Here is a 19,253-nt window from a genome sequence, read left to right as displayed (position 1 = left end):
TCCGTTTTAGAAAGCGGAAGGCAGCAGAGAGGTCTAATAGAATTGGTATGGAGGAGTACGGAGGGTTGCAGTAGCTGGATTAACTGTGTTTAGTTCATTAATTACTTCCGTCTCAGTAGAATGGATAAGAAATAAATGTTAGCTAACACTGCAGTGCCCATATAAAAACTAAATAAAAATAGATAATGAACGCTTGGATGCATTTATATATGCTTTTTTTTTTATTATTATTATTGGGAGTGTATCTAAAAACAACTTTCACACCTACTGTCCTCTTGTCTGTTGCCTTTCCTAGCCCTCCCCTTCTAACTCCACCCAGACTTTCTGTGACTGTCCAATCACAGACTTCCCAATGCAGCTCAATGAGAAGTCTTTGCAAGGCAGGTGCTCAAAGCAATTGCCTGATGCCTGAGTTTTAGCTACACTGAGATAACCAAACCAGGAAGTAAAATTACCTGTTCTCTGTTCGAAAGGCAAGGGAGTGTAACCGGGTAATTTATAAAAATCTTGATTTATATTGAAATATGCACTTTTTGCAAATTGAAAAAAGAGGACACACTTTCTTTTTTCAATTTAGCTTTTCAGGAAGCTAAAGTGCTTTAGGGGTCTGGAGTTTCCCTTTAAGAAGAGCAACTTCCTTTAACACTCTTAGAACCAAAACTACTACAGTGTGCTGTCATTGTTGTGCAATCCGTGTCCGTTTTCTAACTGTTTGACTTCTTACCTGGGGTTTGCTCCATGCCTTTCTGCAGCCAGATGTGAGAGCCAGAAACGAGGAGTTTCTGTTCGCCCCTCTGTTCTCTGTCAGCCAATGAGCTACGGTCTGCACCACTAGGCTTGGCTCAATGAAGAGAACATCCAGCAAGGGCACTCTTGGCACCATAACTGCTACAGCACGATGTAGTGATTATGGTGCTTGGAGCATTTATTTAATAACTAAACCCAGCCACAAAGCTAAGTTAACAGGACAAGATCAGTTCATTGCAGTGACGTGCCCTGCATCAATCCCAATAGTTAAACTTAAACTATGAATGTGAGCAGACTTCATAAATCAATGCACAGTGAGTGACGTACAGATTCTTCAAAATGCATTTGAATCAGCTTTCTAACTCTATGCAAGGAGCGTTCATCATGAGGCTTAGCATTGACGTGGGTCGTGCATGAATCTGGCGACCACAGCACTACACGCTCAATTAAATAATGTCTTCAATGTTTCTTTTCCAAAGAGATTATTTAACATAGCCCAAAGAACTTTTATGGAAGTAAATAGTGATGTGCATAATTGTAATTGTCCTTGTAAATCTAATCTAATTTAATAATGCCAAATGTTTATTTTTCCTTTAAAGGTTGCTTTAAAAACCATTAAAAATAAAAATCTGCAAAGCACAACATGGGGGGTAAAAAGGTAATCTTGCAGGTATATATTGATGTCTGACTAAAATTAGCCAAGTGTCAAAAGAATTTGATCAAATGATGGGAGTGTGTGTATGGAGATAGATATTTTCCTTTTCTATTTTGTGTGATCATCTAAAAAAACAACTACCATAATCTGATGTTTTAGCCAGGGCCGGATTAAGAGCCCAGTGGGCCTGGTGCTGACAATTATGATGTATCTGATGGAGTTGGTGTTGGAGGGAAACTGAAAGGATGCAGCTATAAGAAAACACATACCCTATGCTAATCTCTCTAATTTATGCTTTCATCTTTCAAGTAAATCCATACCCCCTAACAGCAGTGTCCAGTGAAGCAGGAAGTCAATGTGCGGGGTATAAGGGTGGGCCACTGACGCGAATCACGTGACTGCCAAAAGGGGCGAACATGCCGAAAAAGGGGGCATGTCTGTCCAAAGAATTGGAAGGCCAGCCTGGTATCAGTGTCCCTATGTATCACAGTGTCAGTGTCCCGATGTCGCCCAGCCCCCTAGTCTCCCAGTGTCTGTGTCCCCATTTCTCCCAGTCTCCCTATGTCTCAGTGTGTTCCGTGTCACTAGGATACTAGGGGACACTGAGACACTTGGGGACACTGGGAGACATGGTGGCACTCAAACACTTGGGGATACTGGGAGACATGGGGGCACTTGTGGATACAGACATGGGGACACTGGGAGACATGGAGACACTGGGAGACATAGGGGCACTGAAACACTTGGGGACACTGGGAGACATGGGGGCACTTGTGGATACAGACATGGGGACACTGGGAGACATGGAGAAACTGGGAGATATGGGGACACTGAGACATTTGGAGACACTGGGAGAAATGGGGTCACACACACTAGGGACACAGAGACATGGGGACACAAACATTTGGGGAAACTAAGACACTAGGGACACTGAGAGACATGGAAACACAGACACTGGGAGACTAGGGGACACTGGGAGACTAGGGGACACTGGGAGACTAGGGGACACTGGGAGACTAGGGGACACTGGGAGACTAGGGGACACTGGGAGACTAGGGGACACTGGGAGACTAGGGGACACTGGGAGACTAGGGGACACTGGGAGACTAGGGGACACTGGGAGACTAGGGGACACTGGGAGACTAGGGGACACTGGGAGACTAGGGGACACTGGGAGACTAGGGGACACTGGGAGACTAGGGGACACTGGGAGACTAGGGGACACTGAGAAACTAGGGACACTGGCTGGGAGGCATGGGGACACAGACACTGGGAGACATGGGGGCACTTGTGGACATAGACATGGGGATACTGGGAGACATGGGGACACTGAGACATGGGGACACCAGGGACACGGAGACGTGGGGACACAGACACTGGGAGACATGAGAACACTGAGACACGAGGGACACTGGGAGACACAGGGATACTGGGAGACATGAGGACACTGATACACTAGGGACACTGGCTGGGAGACATGTGGACACTGGGAGGCATGGGGACACAGACATTTGGGGACACTGGGAGACACTGAGAGACATGGGGACACAGACACTTGGAGACTAGGGGACACTGGGAGCCATGGTGACAATGAGACACTAGGGACACTTGCTGGGAGACATGTGGACAGGGCTGCCATCAGAAATTTTAGGGCCCCTGACACAGCTCAAGATCTGGGCCCCCGGGGCCAGCCCCGAGTCCGCCCACAAGGATGAAGTGTGTGTGTGTGTGTATAGTGGACGCGGTATGTGTGTCATGGATGCAGTGTGTATAGTGGATGTAGAATGTGTATAGTGGATGCGGTGTGTGTGTCATGGATACAGTGTGTATAGTGGATGCAGTATGTGTGTCATGGATGCAGTGTATATAGTGGATGCAGATTGTACGTTTTGTGTAATGTATGTAATGTTTGTATGCATGCATTAGATGCAGAGTGTGTGTGTAGTGAATGCAGGTGTGTGTATAGTGAATGCAGAGTGTGTTTTTGTAGTGAATGTAGTGTGTTTGTAGTGAGTGAAACGTGTGTATAGTGAATGTAGTGTGTGTGTGTGTGTGTAGTGCAAAGTGTGTTTAGTGAATGTAGTGTGTGTGTAGTACAAAGTGTGTTTAGTGAATGTAGTGCGTGTGTTTAGTGAATGTAGTGCAGAGTGTATAGTGAATGTAGTGCAGAGTGTTTAGTGAATGTAGTGTGTGTGTGTAGTGCAAAATGTGTATAGTGAATGTAGTGTGTGTGTGTAGTGCAGAGTGTGTTTAGTAAATGTAGTGTTTGTAGTGAGTGCAGAGTGTTTTAGTGAATGTAGTGTATGTGTAGTGCAGAGTGTGTTTAGTGAATGTAGTGCAGAGTGTGTTAGTGAATGTAGTGTGTGTGTAGTGCAGAGTGTGTTTAGTGAATGTAGTGCAGAGTGTGTTAGTGAATGTAGTGTGTGTGTGTAGTGCAGAGTGTGTTTAGTAAATGTAGTGTTTGTAGTGAGTGCAGAGTGTTTTAGTGAATATAGTGTGTGTGTAGTGCAGAGTGTGTAGTGTGTGTGTAGTGCAGAGTGTGTTAGTGAATGTAGTGTGTGTGTAGTGCAGTGTGTTTAGTGAATGTAGTGTGTGTGTGTAGTACAGAGTGTTTAGTGAATGTAGTGTGTGTGTGTAGTACAGAGTGTGTTGAGTGAATGTAGTGTGTGTAGTGCAGAGTGTGCTTGTAAGGATTCAGTGTGTGTGTAAAATAGGGGGGAAGGGGAGTATTATTTTATTTATTTATTTGTGTATATTTCAATTTTATTCCCCCCTCCCTGGTTCTTATCGTGCCAGGGAGGGGGAGATCGCATTTCCTGTTGATCCAGTGGCATGGTGGAGGGAGCCAGCCTCGGTACATTGAAGAGGGTGCCCAGCAGCACACACTGTCTTCCTTTCCAGCTCCTCTCTGACTAAATCTCACGAGACAGGCCTGTGTGCTGTGCGGAGCGTTGCCATAGTAACCCGTGGCAACGCTCTGGCAGCCGCAGGGTGCAGGAAAGTTAGACAGAGAGCAGCTGGAAAGGAGGACAGAGTTTGCTGCTGGGCCCCCTCTTCGTCGTACAGGTAGCAGGGGGCCCTCTGTGCACATATATATATATATGTGCTTCTCTATGACAAGCGTTCAGCGTCGACATGCAGAGCATGGAGATGTTGAATGTCAGTGCTGCACATTTTGCAACACTGACACAGGAAGCGCCTAGGTGTTCCTAGGCAGCAATGTAAACACTGCATTTTCTCTGAAAAGGCAGTCTTTGCAGCAAAAACCCTGCAGTGGTAGACTATACTCACCAGAACAACTACATTAAGCTGTATAATATAACTTAAGCTGCAGTTGTTCTGGTAACTATAGTGTGCCTTTATGTTTGTGCGTGCAAAGGGGTAGGGACTGCAGAGGGTGCCGAAAGGAAGGGGCTGTAAAGGGTGTGAGTGGAAGGGGCTGCAGAGGGTACAGGGGGAAATAGAGGCTGTAGTGGGTGCAAAGGGTAATAGGAGCTGCAGTGGGAGCAGTTGGGTAGCCCACTAGCCACTACCAAAAGCGAAACCCTACCATTGCGCACAGTGCAGGGGGCAGGAGCTGCAGTGGGAGCAGGGGGGTAGGGGATGCAGTGGGAGCAGGGGGGTAGGGGATGCAGTGGGAGCAGGGGGTAGGGGATGCAGTGGGAGCAGGGGGTAGGGGATGCAGTGGGAGCAGAGGGGAAGGGGATCAGTGGGAGCATGGGGGTAGGGGTGATAGGGGATGCAGTTGGAGCAGGGGGGTAGGGGGTGCAGTGGGAGCAGGGGGGTAGGGGATGCAGTGGGAGCAAGGGGGGGTAGGGGATGCAGTGGGAGAAGGGGGGTAGGGGATGCAGTGGGAGCAGGGGGGTAGGGGATGCAGTGGGAGCAGGGGGGTAGGGGATGCAGTGGGAGCAAGGGGGGTAGGGGATGCAGTGGGAGCAGGAGATGCAGTGGGAGCAGGGGGGTAGGGGATGCAGTGGGATAAGGGGGTAGGGGATGCAGGGGGGTAGGGGATGCAGTGGGAGCAAGGGGGGTAGGGGATGCAGTGGGAGCAGGGGGGTAGGGGATGCAGTGGGAGCAGGGAGTAGGGGATGCAGTGGGAGCAGGGGGTAGGGGATGCAGTGGGAGCAGGGGGGTAGGGGATGCAGTGGGAGCAGGGGGGTAGGGGATGCAGTGGGAGCAGGGGGGTAGGGGATGCAATGGGAGCAAGGGGGGGTAGGGGATGCAGTGGGAGCAAGGGGGGGTAGGGGATGCAGTGGGAGCTGGGGGGTAGGGGATGCAGTGGGAGCAGGGGGCATAGGGGATGCAGTGGGAGCAGGGGGGGTAGGGGTTGCAGTGGGAGCAGGGGGGTAGGGGTTGCAGTGGGAGCAAGGGGGGGTAGGGGTTGCAGTGGAAGCAAGGGGGGGGTAGGGGTTGCAAGGGGAGGGGTAGGGGTTGCAGTGGGAGAAGGGGGGGGTAGGGGATGCAGTGGGAGCAAGGGGGGTAGGGGATGCAGTGGGAGCAAGGGGGGTAGGGGATGCAGTGGGAGCAAGGGGGGTAGGGGATGCAGTGGGAGCAAGGCGGGGTAGGGGATGCAGTGGGAGCAAGGGGGGGTAGGGGATGCAGGGGGGTAGGGGATGCAGTGGGAGCAGGGGGGTAGGGGATGCAGTGGGAGCAGGGGGGTAGGGGATGCAGGGGGGTAGGGGATGCAGTGGGAGCAGGGGGGTAGGGGATGCAGTGGGAGCAGGGAGGTAGGGGATGCAGTGGGAGCAAGGGGGGTAGGGGATGCAGTGGGAGCTGGGGGGTAGGGGATGCAGTGGGAGCAGGGGGCATAGGGGATGCAGTGGGAGCAGGGGGGTAGGGGTTGCAGTGGGAGCAGGGGGGGTAGGGGTTGCAGTGGGAGCAGGGGGTAGGGGTTGCAGTGGGAGCAAGGGGGGGTAGGGTTTGCAGTGGGAGCAAGGGGGGGTAGGGGTTGCAGTGGGAGAAAGGGGGTGTAGGGGATGCAGTGGGAGAAAGGGGGGGTAGGGGATGCAGTGGGAGCAAGGGGGGTAGGGGATGCAGTGGGAGCAAGGGGGGGTAGGGGATGCAGTGGGAGCAAGGGGGGTAGGGGATGCAGTGGGAGCAAGGGAGGTAGGGGATGCAGTGGGAGCAAGGGGGGTAGGAGATGCAGTGGGAGCAAGGGGGGTAGGGGGGATAGGGGATGCAGTGGGAGCAGGGGGGTAGGGGGGATAGGGGATGCAGTGGGAGCAGGGGGGTAGGGGGGATAAGGGATGCAGTGGGAGCAGGGGGGTAGGGGGGATAGGGGATGCAGTGGGAGTAGTGGGATAGGGGATGCAGTGGGAGCGGGGGGGGTAGGGGATGCAGTGGGAGCAAGGGGGGGTAGGGGATGCAATGGGAGCAAGGGGCGTAAGGGATGCAAGGGGGGGTAGGGGCTCCCAAAACCCTCCCAAACCTTACCTCTCTGGTGGTCCTCTTCTGAAGGAACCTCACAATGCTGACACGCTGCCTGTAAGTCTGCTCAGGGCAGCTCCGCACAGCTCACTCTGCACTGTGACTGGTGATGTCACTTCCTGCAGAACCAGCCGCAGGGAGCTGCCCTGAGCAGTTACAGGCAGCTCAGTGAGGCTGTGTTTGGAGACAGGCACACTGAGGGGCAGCCTAGTGGGGTCTTTGGGAGGGCCCTATAGCTGTCCCTCAGTGTGCCTTGCACGGAGGAGATGATTAGTAGCAGCAGGGGCCCGCGGATGGCAGTGCGGGCCCCTTGCTGAGTGCAGGCTGGCTGGGGAGATTGTTTAACTCCCCAGCTCAGCCATTACTTACTGAAGCAGTATGTGGGGCTCGGGGCCCCCCAGGACCGCCGGGCCCATGACAACTGTTATGGTTGTCATGCCCTGATGGCGGCCCTGCATGTGGACACTGGGAGGCATGGGGACACAGACATTTGGGGACACTGGGAGACACTGGAGACATGGGGACACAGACACTGGGAGACTAGGGGACACTGTGAGCCATGGTGACAATGAGACACTAGGGACACTGGCTGGGAGACATGGGGACACTGGGAGACATGGAGATACTGTGTCCCTAGTGTCTCCATGTTCTAATGTGTCTCCCTATGTCCCACAGCGTCCTCATGTGTCTTAGCGTCTCCATGTCTCAGTGTCTCCATGTTTCCCAGTGTCCCCACGTCTCCCAGTGTCCCCTAGTGTCTCAGTGTCCCCATGTCTCCCTGCTGCCTTTCCCAACATCCTTCACTGTAGTCTGTCCCTGCAGGCTGGGAGGTGCTGTCTGGACTCTCTGTGCTGTGTAGCTGCTCCCCCGCGTATTAGTGAGTAGAGAGAGGCAGGGAGATGCTGTAACTTCCTATCCCTGCCTCTCTCCATACACAGTGACCCCTACTGGCCGCTGCTGGTATTGCAGAGTAATCTTTGTTTATACTGAGAAAAATATTTGCATTTGCATTGCCGGTATTACTGCAATACCGTCACGGCCAGGCAGCCTCAAATATCGTCTGTGCCGTAAAATACCAGTCAGGTGGCAATCCTAAGAGTAGTGTGTAAAAAAAAAAAAAAAAGGTAAAAAATAAAAAAACTTTTTTTTTTTTTAAATGGGCCTGGGCCTGGAGCTGCAGCTCCATTAGCCCCTATGTTAATCCGGCCCTGGTTTTAGCTGTCTATTTTTTAAGAAAAATATTACCGCAGGGGAAGGGAAAATGTTTTCCCCCCCCGATGTGATACAGTAAAACACCATTGATGTTCTACTAGGGCATTTGGTAAATAGAGTTCACAGCATTTTGATTGTCACAAACCTTTCAATAAGTCGGCACTCCGATCGGCTGAAAACTATTGAACTTGTTGTCTCTTGACCTCAAAGCACAAACTTTACATCTCAGTCATTACTGTAGGAAGGTTGTTGTGATAAATCTTTGAACAGGTGACCATTTCGTATAGAGCAATTAGATTTCTCACAGCAGGTCAGCCTGATTGCAATATTGCTGCAGGTAAAACTGCTTGTTTAATATCTGAACACGCTCTATATTTCGAATAGAATAGGTTTAATTGAGTATGGCACAGTATCTGCAAATGTAAAGACGAACTTTACATTTGCAGATAAAGAATAGATATTCTGCAAATAGATGTGGATTTTTACAACTTCTCTATTTTCCTTTGCCAAGCACTGCCTTTGGTTGATTGTGGCGTGTTCTAACAAGAAGCGAGGCTAATGAGACTTTAAAAAGCTTGCTGGTGAAACAATGGTGGGGGGGAGCACCAATATGGATGTTTGGCTTACAGTACCTGTTTATAAACCAGCCTTTGTCTTTCTCACTTGCTCTTCCATTGTTAACGTTATAATGCTGCTTGCGTTCCCATCTCCCAGAGCCCTATTTTTCTGAAGAATGTGTGGAACATGGAGAGGATGGGGATAGATTCGGTTCTTAGAATCCTAATCAAGGCATGTCTTGTCAGTATAGGACTAAACTCTCCATGCTGCCATCACAGGGGCATTCAGGAGAAATCAGCAAAGGTTGCAACTCTGAGAAGCTCGTCAGCTCTATTGTTAAATGCTATTAGCGACATGGTGCAGATTGGATGAACGAGGAAAGCGAGAGCGACAGAAGTAATAATAGCGTACTTTTTGGCTTAAGATCTGCTGTGAGAATATAACAGAGCTTAGTTTTTTCCCAGCAGGCCATAATTTTGGTTCGTAATTAACGCTTACACTCAGAACACAACAATCTCTGCTTCGTAAAGAGAAATCTTTCCTAAAATGTTATATTGTGTTCTGTTTACTTTAAATCAGGGATTCATATATATGACACATGCTCTGAATTCTAATTCACTGATCGCGTACGGGTTTTCATCACCCATCAGGAATTACATAACCACTAGGCAGCATGACTTTGCATTCTAGTGCGAGTAAGTGTGTGTGTGTATACATACAATCTTTCTCTAAAAAAGTTGTGGTGAGAATAAACATAATAAAACTCCCACATTGTTTCATGCAAAAACAAAATGTACTATTGACACTCATCTACACGTCTCAAGTCAGACTTTGGGAAAAGCCTACTGTCACAGGTTCGTGAGTCTATTGCTTCAATCCTCCACTAGTCCAGATGTGCTGAATGTAGTGAAAGTATTCCCGTTGTGTAGAATTTCCTCAATATAATGGACGCAACCAGTCATATTGGGTAAAAGGAGCAATCTGAACTTTATTAGGCCACACTCGGCTTTTTATGCAGTGCCCGTAGCATGGTGTTTCCAATACAAAATCACAGGGGTTTCCTTCCCAGAAGCCATTGTGTTTGAGAGATAATTGAGCTAATCCAACTATCTCTCAAATCGGAAAACTTCCATAGAATTTTTACATATCACAAAAATACATGACAACAGCATCGGAACCCCACAAAATTATATTCCCGAATAGCCCCAATCTGAGCGCACAACATATCCAAAAAGGGCTCAGATCGGCTTGGTAAAACAAAAGTTATGTTCGTGCATATATGAACTGGCTGCCTGGTAGAGGTGGTATTGTCAGTTTCAAACTGGCTTAATTTGATTGTATGGGAGGTCAGAGCTTACCTAAATTCCTCTTTGAAGCTGAGACTCCAGCAGAGCTATTCTGTAAGGTGTGAGTAGCCACACATGAGTGGCCTGGAAGTCTGGTTTCAGTATAAACTAACGCTCTCATTTGCCATATGTCTTGATTCCCTCTTAGTTAAGGAGTCCTTTGATATGAACAGGCCTTGTGTTCCAGTATCATATCCAAAAGAGACATTAATACCTATCCACAGATTAATACACAAGCCTCATTTTTATCATATTTAGAATGGGACAAGCATGATCTTCCAATCAAGCCTAAAGATGATTTGCGAACAGGGGGACCTCACAGAATCTGTTTGGTAACCGAACAGAAGGGATAAATTCCATTCGAATGCAGGGAAACACTAGACCAGGCAACTTTCGACACTGCAGATGTTTTGGACTACACCTCCCATGATGCTTTGCTAGCATTATGGGGGATGTAGTCCACGACATCTGGAGTGCCGAAGGTCGCCTACCCCTGCACTAGACGATACAAAGTATAATTAAGGGAACTCGTACAAGGAGTCCCATCTCACTTGACACCTACCTTGGGCACAGTAAAACCAAGAAATTATGTTTCCACATTTTTCCCAGAATTCCTAGCTCTGATGCAGGAAGAATTCTCAGACATGATACTTTTCTGTGCTCATTGACACGTTGTGATGGGAATTTTGGAAGAGTTGTGGAAACATGATTTCCTGGTATTATTGTGATTATTGTGCCTAGGTAGAGAGAGAGATGTATAGATATAGAGAAATATTGATATCGCTAAGGATAGAGAGATTATCAGTGCTGTCTATTATTAGAGCTGATATTCCACATATTTCTGATGATCGGTATTGGGTTTATAATTTACTAATAACTTACCTCTCCCAGCCACTGTCTGCTGTTGTCTGCCTCTGGAAACTCTAACTGCCAGCCTATGAGGTGCTACATCGCAACCTCACGTCACCACTTCCTGTAAACCCCTCTATGCGGAGGTGAAACGGTGAATAATCTACTGTATTGTACTGGGTTGGCTGCTTGTGAGTAATAGGAGTGTGATAGCTGTCAGCATGTTTAGTTAATGCCAGATTTGTGCAGAAATTGTTGCTTTTTCAAAATATTGAATGTAGAGAACATCGGCTATCTGACCAAGGCGACCAACAATCTATATCAACGTCGGCTCTGGGAAATATTGGTTGATCCCTGAAGGGCAGTAACATTGTAGCCTTATAGTGTGATATTAGTCCTTTGTAGTGGTATAGTGAGGTGTTACAGCTTCCATTCCAAGCTGAATTTATAAACCTGTTTCCAAAAGCCTGCAGGCCTCACTTTTGCTTTTTTATGTAGTGTGTAAACACTGTGAGACGTGCTCTAATAAAGAGCATAAATAAATACAAGCATTAAAGGAACACACCACTACCAAAATCACCTTGGCTTGCTGTAGTGCTGTCAGAGTTAACATGTCATTAATGGTAAATTTTCATGCTGGACAAAAGTGGTGAGTGGTGTCCCTCAGGGTTCTGTTTTGGGACCGCTTCTATTTAACATATTTATAAATTATCTTGAAATAGGCATTGAAAGCCATGTATCAGTGTTTGCTGATGACACAAAACTTTGTAAAGTAATAAAATGTGAGCAGGATATTGCCTTGCTGCAGAGGGATTTGGATAGATTGGGGGACTGGGCACTAAAATGACAGATTAAATTTAACGTAGAAAAATGCAAAGTTATGCACTTCAGGGTTAAGAATGCACAAGCAATTTACACCCTAAATGGTAGTGAACTAGGGATAACCACATACGAGAAGGATTTGGGAATTGTTATAGACAACAAATTAGGTAGCAATATGCAATGTCAATCTGCCGTTGCTAAGGCCAGTAAGATTGTCATGTATAAATAGGGGCATAAATTCTCGAGATGAAAATATAATTTTGCCTCTTTATGTGTGGTAAGATTGAATATGCTGTGCAATTTTGGGCACCTATTCTAAAGAAGGATATTATGGCACTAGAAACAGTGCAGAGGCGGGCTACAAAATTAATAAAAGGATTGGAACATATCAGCTATGAAGAACGGTTAACACATTTAAACCTCTTTAGTTTAGAAAAACGTCGTCTGAGAGGGGATATGATAACATTATACAAATATATTCGGGGCCAGTACAAACCATTATCTGGAAATCTATTCATAAACAGGGCTATACACAGGACACAAGGTCACACATTTAGGCTGGAAGAAAGGAGATTTCATCTAAGGCAAAGAAAAAGTTTTTTTTTACAGTAAGAGCAATAAGGATATGGAATTCTCTGCCTGAAGAGGTGGTTTTATCAGAGTCCATACAGATGTTTAAACTGCAATTGGATAAATACTTGCAAAAACATAACATACAGGGATATAGTTTCTAATTAGTGGGGTAATAGCTGCTTGATCCAAGGAAACATCTGACTGCTATTTTGGGGTCAAAAGGGATTTTTTTCCTAGTTTGTTGCAAAATTGGAAGCGCTTCAGACTCGATTTTTTTTTGCCTTCTTTTGGATCAACAGCAAAAACATATGTGAGGAAGGCTGAATTTGATGGACACAAGTCTCTTTTAAGCTATGTTATTATGTCCTCTTTTTCTCTCTTTATGAAAGTGCCAATTTCAAACAGAGATGGATATATATATATTTCTTATTGTGTACATGATCTATATGTTTTCTCAAACATTTGATCTTTCTGTGCAACCTTCTCTAGCTAAGCCTACGCTGCAGAGAGCGTACGTAAATTATTAAAAAACGATTTTTGTCTTAAGATTTAAAGTTTGTTTACTTACAGCCTACAAGGCAGAGGAGCCTTAGAGGCCCATCCATCTCTGTGGCTTTGTCTCCGCAAGCATTTTCTTTTGTCTTCTCACCACCAGCAAGCCAATTATTTTGTAATCTTATAGCAATCTTCCTCTCTCTACTCCCAGAATCTCCCTTAAAGGGTCATTCATAGCCCTTTTCAGTTGTATATTAACTTCAATATGGCATGGCTGCTGTCAGAGCCTTGGAGAATGTTTATTTGATCAGAGGTCTGCTTCGGTTCTTGTCAAATACAGGCATCAGCGATTTGTACACATATATCTGTTCTTAATGCTCTGTAGTTGTTATTCCTCTTATTGGCAAAGATACAGTGTGAGGTTTGTTAAATTTTATGAACTGCTACAAGTTACATTTTATATTAAAGGGACACTATAGTCACCAGAACAACTACAGCTTAATGTAGCTGTTCTGAGGAGTATAATAGCTCCCTTCAGGCATTTTCATGTAAATGCTGTCTTTTCAGAGAAACAGCAGTGTTTACATTGCCCCTAGGGACACCTCCAAGTGGCCACTCCTCAGAAGGCCACTGGAGGGGCTTCCTGGCTCAGTGCTGCACAGTAGACAGCACTGCCATTCAACGCTGAATTTTCCTCATAGAGATTCATTGATTCAATGCATCTCTATGAGGAGGTCCTGATTGGCCAAAATGGCATTTGGCCCTGCCCCCATGCCGATTTTAGTCAATCCAATGCTTTCCCTATTCCCAATTTGATGATGTAACAAAGGGGGTGGGGTCAGCACCTGCAGACCCGCACGGCGCTGAAAATAAGGTGAGTTTTAAACTTTTATAGGGGGTTTAAGGGGGGCAAGCCACCTATATGGTGAGTTAAACACTATAGGGTCAGGAATACATGTTTGTGATCCTGCCCCCTATAGTGATCCTTTAATTGTTAGTGGAGCTTTATGATAGTTGGATGCTTTGAAACCTGGATAAGAAAGTTGTATCCTGTCTCTATTATAGTGAGTTTTTCCCCTTTCCTAGCAGTGAGCAGTGATCAGCATACCTGTTTTTGCCTGGAAGGGTTAGTTTGTACACATAGTTGATTCAGAGAAATTCTTCAAGTCCGCTATTCTTCCAGTTTGGCAATTTTTATCCTAAACTTTGAAAATCACTTTTAATTCTTGACCATTTTCACTTTGTGAATATCCCTTATATTTTAATATAATACATTTTTGATTTTGTGCTCTCATGCCTTTGCGTTTACTGTCTGATATGTATACTGTGAGGCTAGTTTAAAACAGTACGTTTTAATAGCCCTCTGTGGCTGTCCAAAATTTGGCTCACGGCTCTTTTTATTTTATTCTATTTCAAATTTACAGCGGTAACAATAAATGTGTCTCCAGTTTCAGAGACGTTGCAGAGCTTGGAACTCCAGCATAGTTTTGGCAGGATTTACAATATCAGATTGAGTACTTCTCAGAATTCAAAATGCCAATAAATAGTTTGCCCTTTGACGTAAGTTTCGAATCCTCACTTGCCGTGATCTATGGGAGTTGAATAACTGTTCTGTTTCGCCAATTAGGAAAAAAACATTTTTTTTTTTAATCATGGCCCACATAGAATATCTTGCACTTCTCTAAGTAAACCTCATGCAAAGAAAGATGTAGAATTAAAGGAACACTATAGTCACCTAAATTACTTTAGCTAAATAAAGCAGTTTTAGTGTATAGATCATTCCCCTGCAATTTCACTGCTCAATTCACTGTCATTTAGGAGTTAAATCACTTTGTTTCTGTTTATGCAGCCCTAGCCACACCTCCCCTCGCTATGATTGACAGAGCCTGCATGAAAAAAAAAACTGGTTTCACTTTCAAACAGATGTAATTTACCTTAAATAATTGTATCTCAATCTCTAAATTGAACTTTAATCACATACAGGAGGCTCTTGCAGGGTCTAGCAAGCTATTAACATAGCAGGGGATAAGAAAATCTTAATTAAACAGAACTTGCAATAAAGAAAGCCTAAATAGGGCTCTCTTTACAGGAAGTGTTTATGGAAGGCTGTGCAAGTCACATGCAGGGAGGTGTGACTAGGGTTCATAAACAAAGGGATTTACCGTAATTGAATATTTATTTACAGTGTGTGTATAATGAATGCAGTGTGTGCGTATGTGTGTGTGTATGAGTGCAGCGTGTGTGTATGAGTGCAGCGTGTGTGTATGAGTGCAGCGTGTGTGTGCATGAATGCAGCGTGTGTGTGCATGAATGCAGTGTGTGTGTGCATGAATGCAGTGTGTGAATGCAGTGTGTGCAGGGCCGGTGCAAGGATATTTGCCGCCGTAGGCAAAAAAATTTTTGCCGCCCCCTCCCCCCCCCCATATGTCCTGACTTCCCCTCCTCCTCCCTCAGTGGTCCTTACCTCCCCACCCCCGTGTTCCTTCACCCCCCCCCCAGTGGTCCTGACTCACCCCTCCCCTAGTGGTCCTTACCCTCCCCTCCCCTAGTGGTCCTTACTTCCCCCTCCCCTCCCATAGTGGTCCTTATCCCACCCCCTCCCTCTCATAGTGGTCCTTATCCCCCTTCTCCCTCCCTCTCATAGTGGTCCTTATCCCCCTTCTCCCTCCCATAGTGTTCCTTATCCCCCCCATCCCTCCCATAGTGGTCCATATACCCCCCCCTCCCTCCCATAGTGGTCCTTATACCCCCCCTCCCTCCCATAGTGGTCCTTATACCCCCCCTCCCTCCCATAGTGGTCCTTATCCCACCCCCTCCCTCCCATAGTGGTCCTTATACCCCCCCTCCCTCCCATAGTGGTCCTTATACCCCCCCTCCCTCCCATAGTGGTCCTTATACCCCCCTCCCTCCAATAGTGGTCCTTATCCCCCCCTCCCTCCCATAGTGGTCCTTATACCCCCCTCCCTCCCATAGTGGTCCTTATACCCCCCTCCCTCCCATAGTGGTCCTTATCCCCCCCCTCCCTCCCATAGTGGTCCTTATCCCCCCCCTCCCTCCCATAGTGGTCCTTATCCCCCCCACCCTCCCATAGTGGTCCTTATACCCCCCCTCCCTCCCATAGTGGTCCTTATACCCCCCCTCCCTCCCATAGTGGTCCTTATACCCCCCCTCCCTCCCATAGTGGTCCTTATACCCCCCCTCCCTCCCATAGTGGTCCTTATACCCCCCCTCCCTCCCATAGTGGTCCTTATACCCCCCCTCCCTCCCATAGTGGTCCTTATACCCCCCTCCCTCCCATAGTGGTCCTTATACCCCCCTCCCTCCCATAGTGGTCCTTATACCCCCCTCCCTCCCATAGTGGTCCTTATACCCCCCTCCCTCCCATAGTGGTCCTTATACCCCCCTCCCTCCCATAGTGGTCCTTATACCCCCCTCCCTCCCATAGTGGTCCTTATACCCCCCTCCCTCCCATAGTGGTCCTTATACCCCCCTCCCTCCCATAGTGGTCCTTAACCCACCCCCACCCTCCCATAGTGGTCCTTAACCCACCCCCACCCTCCCATAGTGGTCCTTATACCCCCCCCCCTCCCATAGTGGTCCTTATACCCCCCTCCCTCCCATAGTGGTCCTTATACCCCCCTCCCTCCCATAGTGGTCCTTAACCCACCCCCACCCTCCCATAGTGGTCCTTAACCCACCCCCACCCTCCCATAGTGGTCCTTATACCCCCCCCCCCCTCCCATAGTGGTCCTTATACCCCTTTTTTTTGTTATTATTAATTTTTTTTATTCTTATTATTTTTTTATTCTTATTTCTTATTTTATTTATATATTTTTTTTTTCGTCCCCCCTCCCTGCTTGATATATGGCAGGGAGGGGGGCTCTCCTTCCCTGGTGGTCCAGTGGCAGTTCAGTGGGGGGGAGAGGGGGGCTGTCAGAGCTGTACTTACCTTTCCTGCAGCTCCTGTCAGCTCTCTCCTCCTCTGCGCCGTCCGTTCTGCTCTTCTGTCAGCTTACACTGTAAGTCTCGCGAGAGCCGCGGCTCTCGCGAGATTTACACTGGGAGCTGACCGAGGTGCTGACCGGACGGCGCAGAGGAGGAGAGAGCTGACAGGAGCTGCAGAACAGGTAAGTTACAGCTCTGCCAGCCCCCCTCTCCCCCCAGTCTGTATTATGGCAATGCAAATTGCCATAATACAGACCTTGACTCGAGTATAAGCCGAGTTGGGGTTTTTCAGCCCAAAAAATGGGCTGAAAAACTCGGCTTATACTCGAGTATATACGGTAACTCCTAAATAGCAGAGGATTGAGCAGTGAGGCTGCAGGGGCATGTTCTATACACCAAAACAGCTTCATTAAGCTAAAGTTGTTCAGGTGACTATAGTGTCCCTTTAAGTAATTTTCTGTCGTGATGAGTTTGAAACTGGATTAATCAGGGGGAGTAAAGTGACCAATTATCAAGGAAATTCTAAGAGTTGAGAAATTAGTTGCAACCACAGAAATATTGAGAAATGGTCGGCATTAAGTACTTAAAGGGACAGTTGCTAATTTTCGTGGCTATGTTCCTTTGAGACAATGGGTAGCATTTTTCGATTTTATGTCAAACCATTTTGAAAATGGAACACTCAATCTCAATCCTGTCGCCCCTCTATCTCTATTTCCTACATTCTAGTATTGGGTAGGTTGTATCGCTCTGATATATAAATCATGTCTATTATTGTTGGCATATATATATGGGAAAATTCAACACCCTGCTTTCAATCATAATTGTAAACTAATGAAACTAAATGTTAGTTTTAAGCTTAGGTAATTTTGATGTTATCATAAAGTCACTTTTAAAGGTAAAAGTTAAAGTTTCCTCTCTTTATCGTCTCACAGGTGGACATTTCAAAGTGCAATTACCTGGTAGATTTGGATTCGGTCACTGAAACTCCACGGGAGCCCCGTTACTCTGCAAACAAAGAAGAATGGACAGTGATCGCTTACAAACCATTCTTGGATAGCACAAGGTAAGGCGGTGTGTTTATTTTTTTTATGTTCTTTTTGTTAAGCAGTATGTGCGTTTTCAGGAAGAAACAAAATGATCAAACATCCAGTAAGATGTGTTCATACTTATTCAGCATGATGATCAGCTGTCTCTTTAACGTCTAAGTTTAAAACAAGATGCAACAAAGGAAAACTAGGTATGCCAGAAGTAAAAGAACATGGCTTACACTCTGGATTGGATAAAATGGCTCAGAATGGCTTACATTCTGGATTGGATAAAATGGCTCAGAATGGCTTACATTCTAGATTGGATAAAATGGCTCAGAATGGCTTACATTCTGGATTGGATAAAATGGCTCAGAATGGCTTACATTCTGGATTGGATAAAATGGCTCAGAATGGCTTACATTCTGGATTGGATAAAATGGCTCAGAATGGCTTACATTCTAGATTGGATAAAATGGCTCAGAATGGCTTACATTCTGGATTGGATAAAATGGCTCAGAGAATGGCTTACATTCTGGATTGGATAAAATGGCTCAGAATGGCTTACATTCTGGATTGGATAAAATGGCTCAGAATGGCTTACACTCTGGATTGGATAAAATGGCTCAGAATGGCTTACACTCTGGATTGGATAAAATGGCTCAGAATGGCTTACATTCTGGATTGGATAAAATGGCTCAGAATGGCTTACATTCTGGATTGGATAAAATGGCTCAGAATGGCTTACATTCTGGATTGGATAAAATGGCTCAGAATGGCTTACATTCTGGATTGGATAAAATGGCTCAGAATGGCTTACATTCTAGATTGGATAAAATGGCTCAGAATGGCTTACATTCTGGATTGGATAAAATGGCTCAGAGAATGGCTTACATTCTGGATTGGATAAAATGGCTCAGAGTGGCTTACATTCTGGATTGGATAAAATGGCTCAGAATGGCTTACATTCTGGCTTGGATAAAATGGCTCAGAATGGCTTACATTCTGGATTGGATAAAATGGCTCAGAATGGCTTACATTCTGGATTGGATAAAATGGTTCAGAGTGGCTTACATTCTGGATTGGATAAAATGGTTCAGAGTGGCTTACATTCTAGATTGGATAAAATGGCTCAGAATGGCTTACATTCTGGATTGGATAAAATGGCTCAGAATGGCTTGCATTCTGGATTGGATAAAATGGCTCAGAATGGCTTACATTCTAGATTGGATAAAATGGCTCAGAATGGCTTACATTCTGGATTGGATAAAATGGCTCAGAATGGCTTACATTCTGGATTGGATAAAATAGCTCAGAATGGCTTACATTCTGGATTGGATAAAATGGCTCAGAATGGCTTACATTCTAGATTGGATAAAATGGCTCAGAATGGCTTGCATTCTGGATTGGATAAAATGGCTCAGAATGGCTTACATTCTAGATTGGATAAAATGGCTCAGAATGGCTTACATTCTGGATTGGATAAAATGGCTCAGAATGGCTTACATTCTGGATTGGATAAAATGGCTCAGAATGGCTTACATTCTGGATTGGATAAAATGGCTCAGAGTGGCTTACATTCTGGATTGGATAAAATGG

At 46.3% G+C, this 19,253-nt stretch overlaps 1 protein-coding gene across 1 annotated transcript in view; it reads left to right on the top strand.

Moving 5' to 3' along the window:
• Positions 1–19,253, top strand: part of ALG9 (ALG9 alpha-1,2-mannosyltransferase) — an 81,723-nt gene that overhangs the window by 43,079 nt on the left and 19,391 nt on the right. The window contains exon 14 of the mRNA XM_063436377.1: positions 17,562–17,692. Within this exon, the coding sequence (XP_063292447.1) occupies positions 17,562–17,692 (131 nt within the window). The remainder of the gene's footprint in view (positions 1–17,561; positions 17,693–19,253) is intronic.

The sequence above is a fragment of the Pelobates fuscus genome, chromosome 11 (genome assembly GCF_036172605.1).
Source record: "Pelobates fuscus isolate aPelFus1 chromosome 11, aPelFus1.pri, whole genome shotgun sequence".
In the NCBI taxonomy this organism is placed as follows: Eukaryota; Metazoa; Chordata; class Amphibia; order Anura; family Pelobatidae; genus Pelobates; species Pelobates fuscus.
Note: the sequence above shows the minus strand (reverse complement) of the source record. Positions and strands in the feature narration are given on the sequence as shown.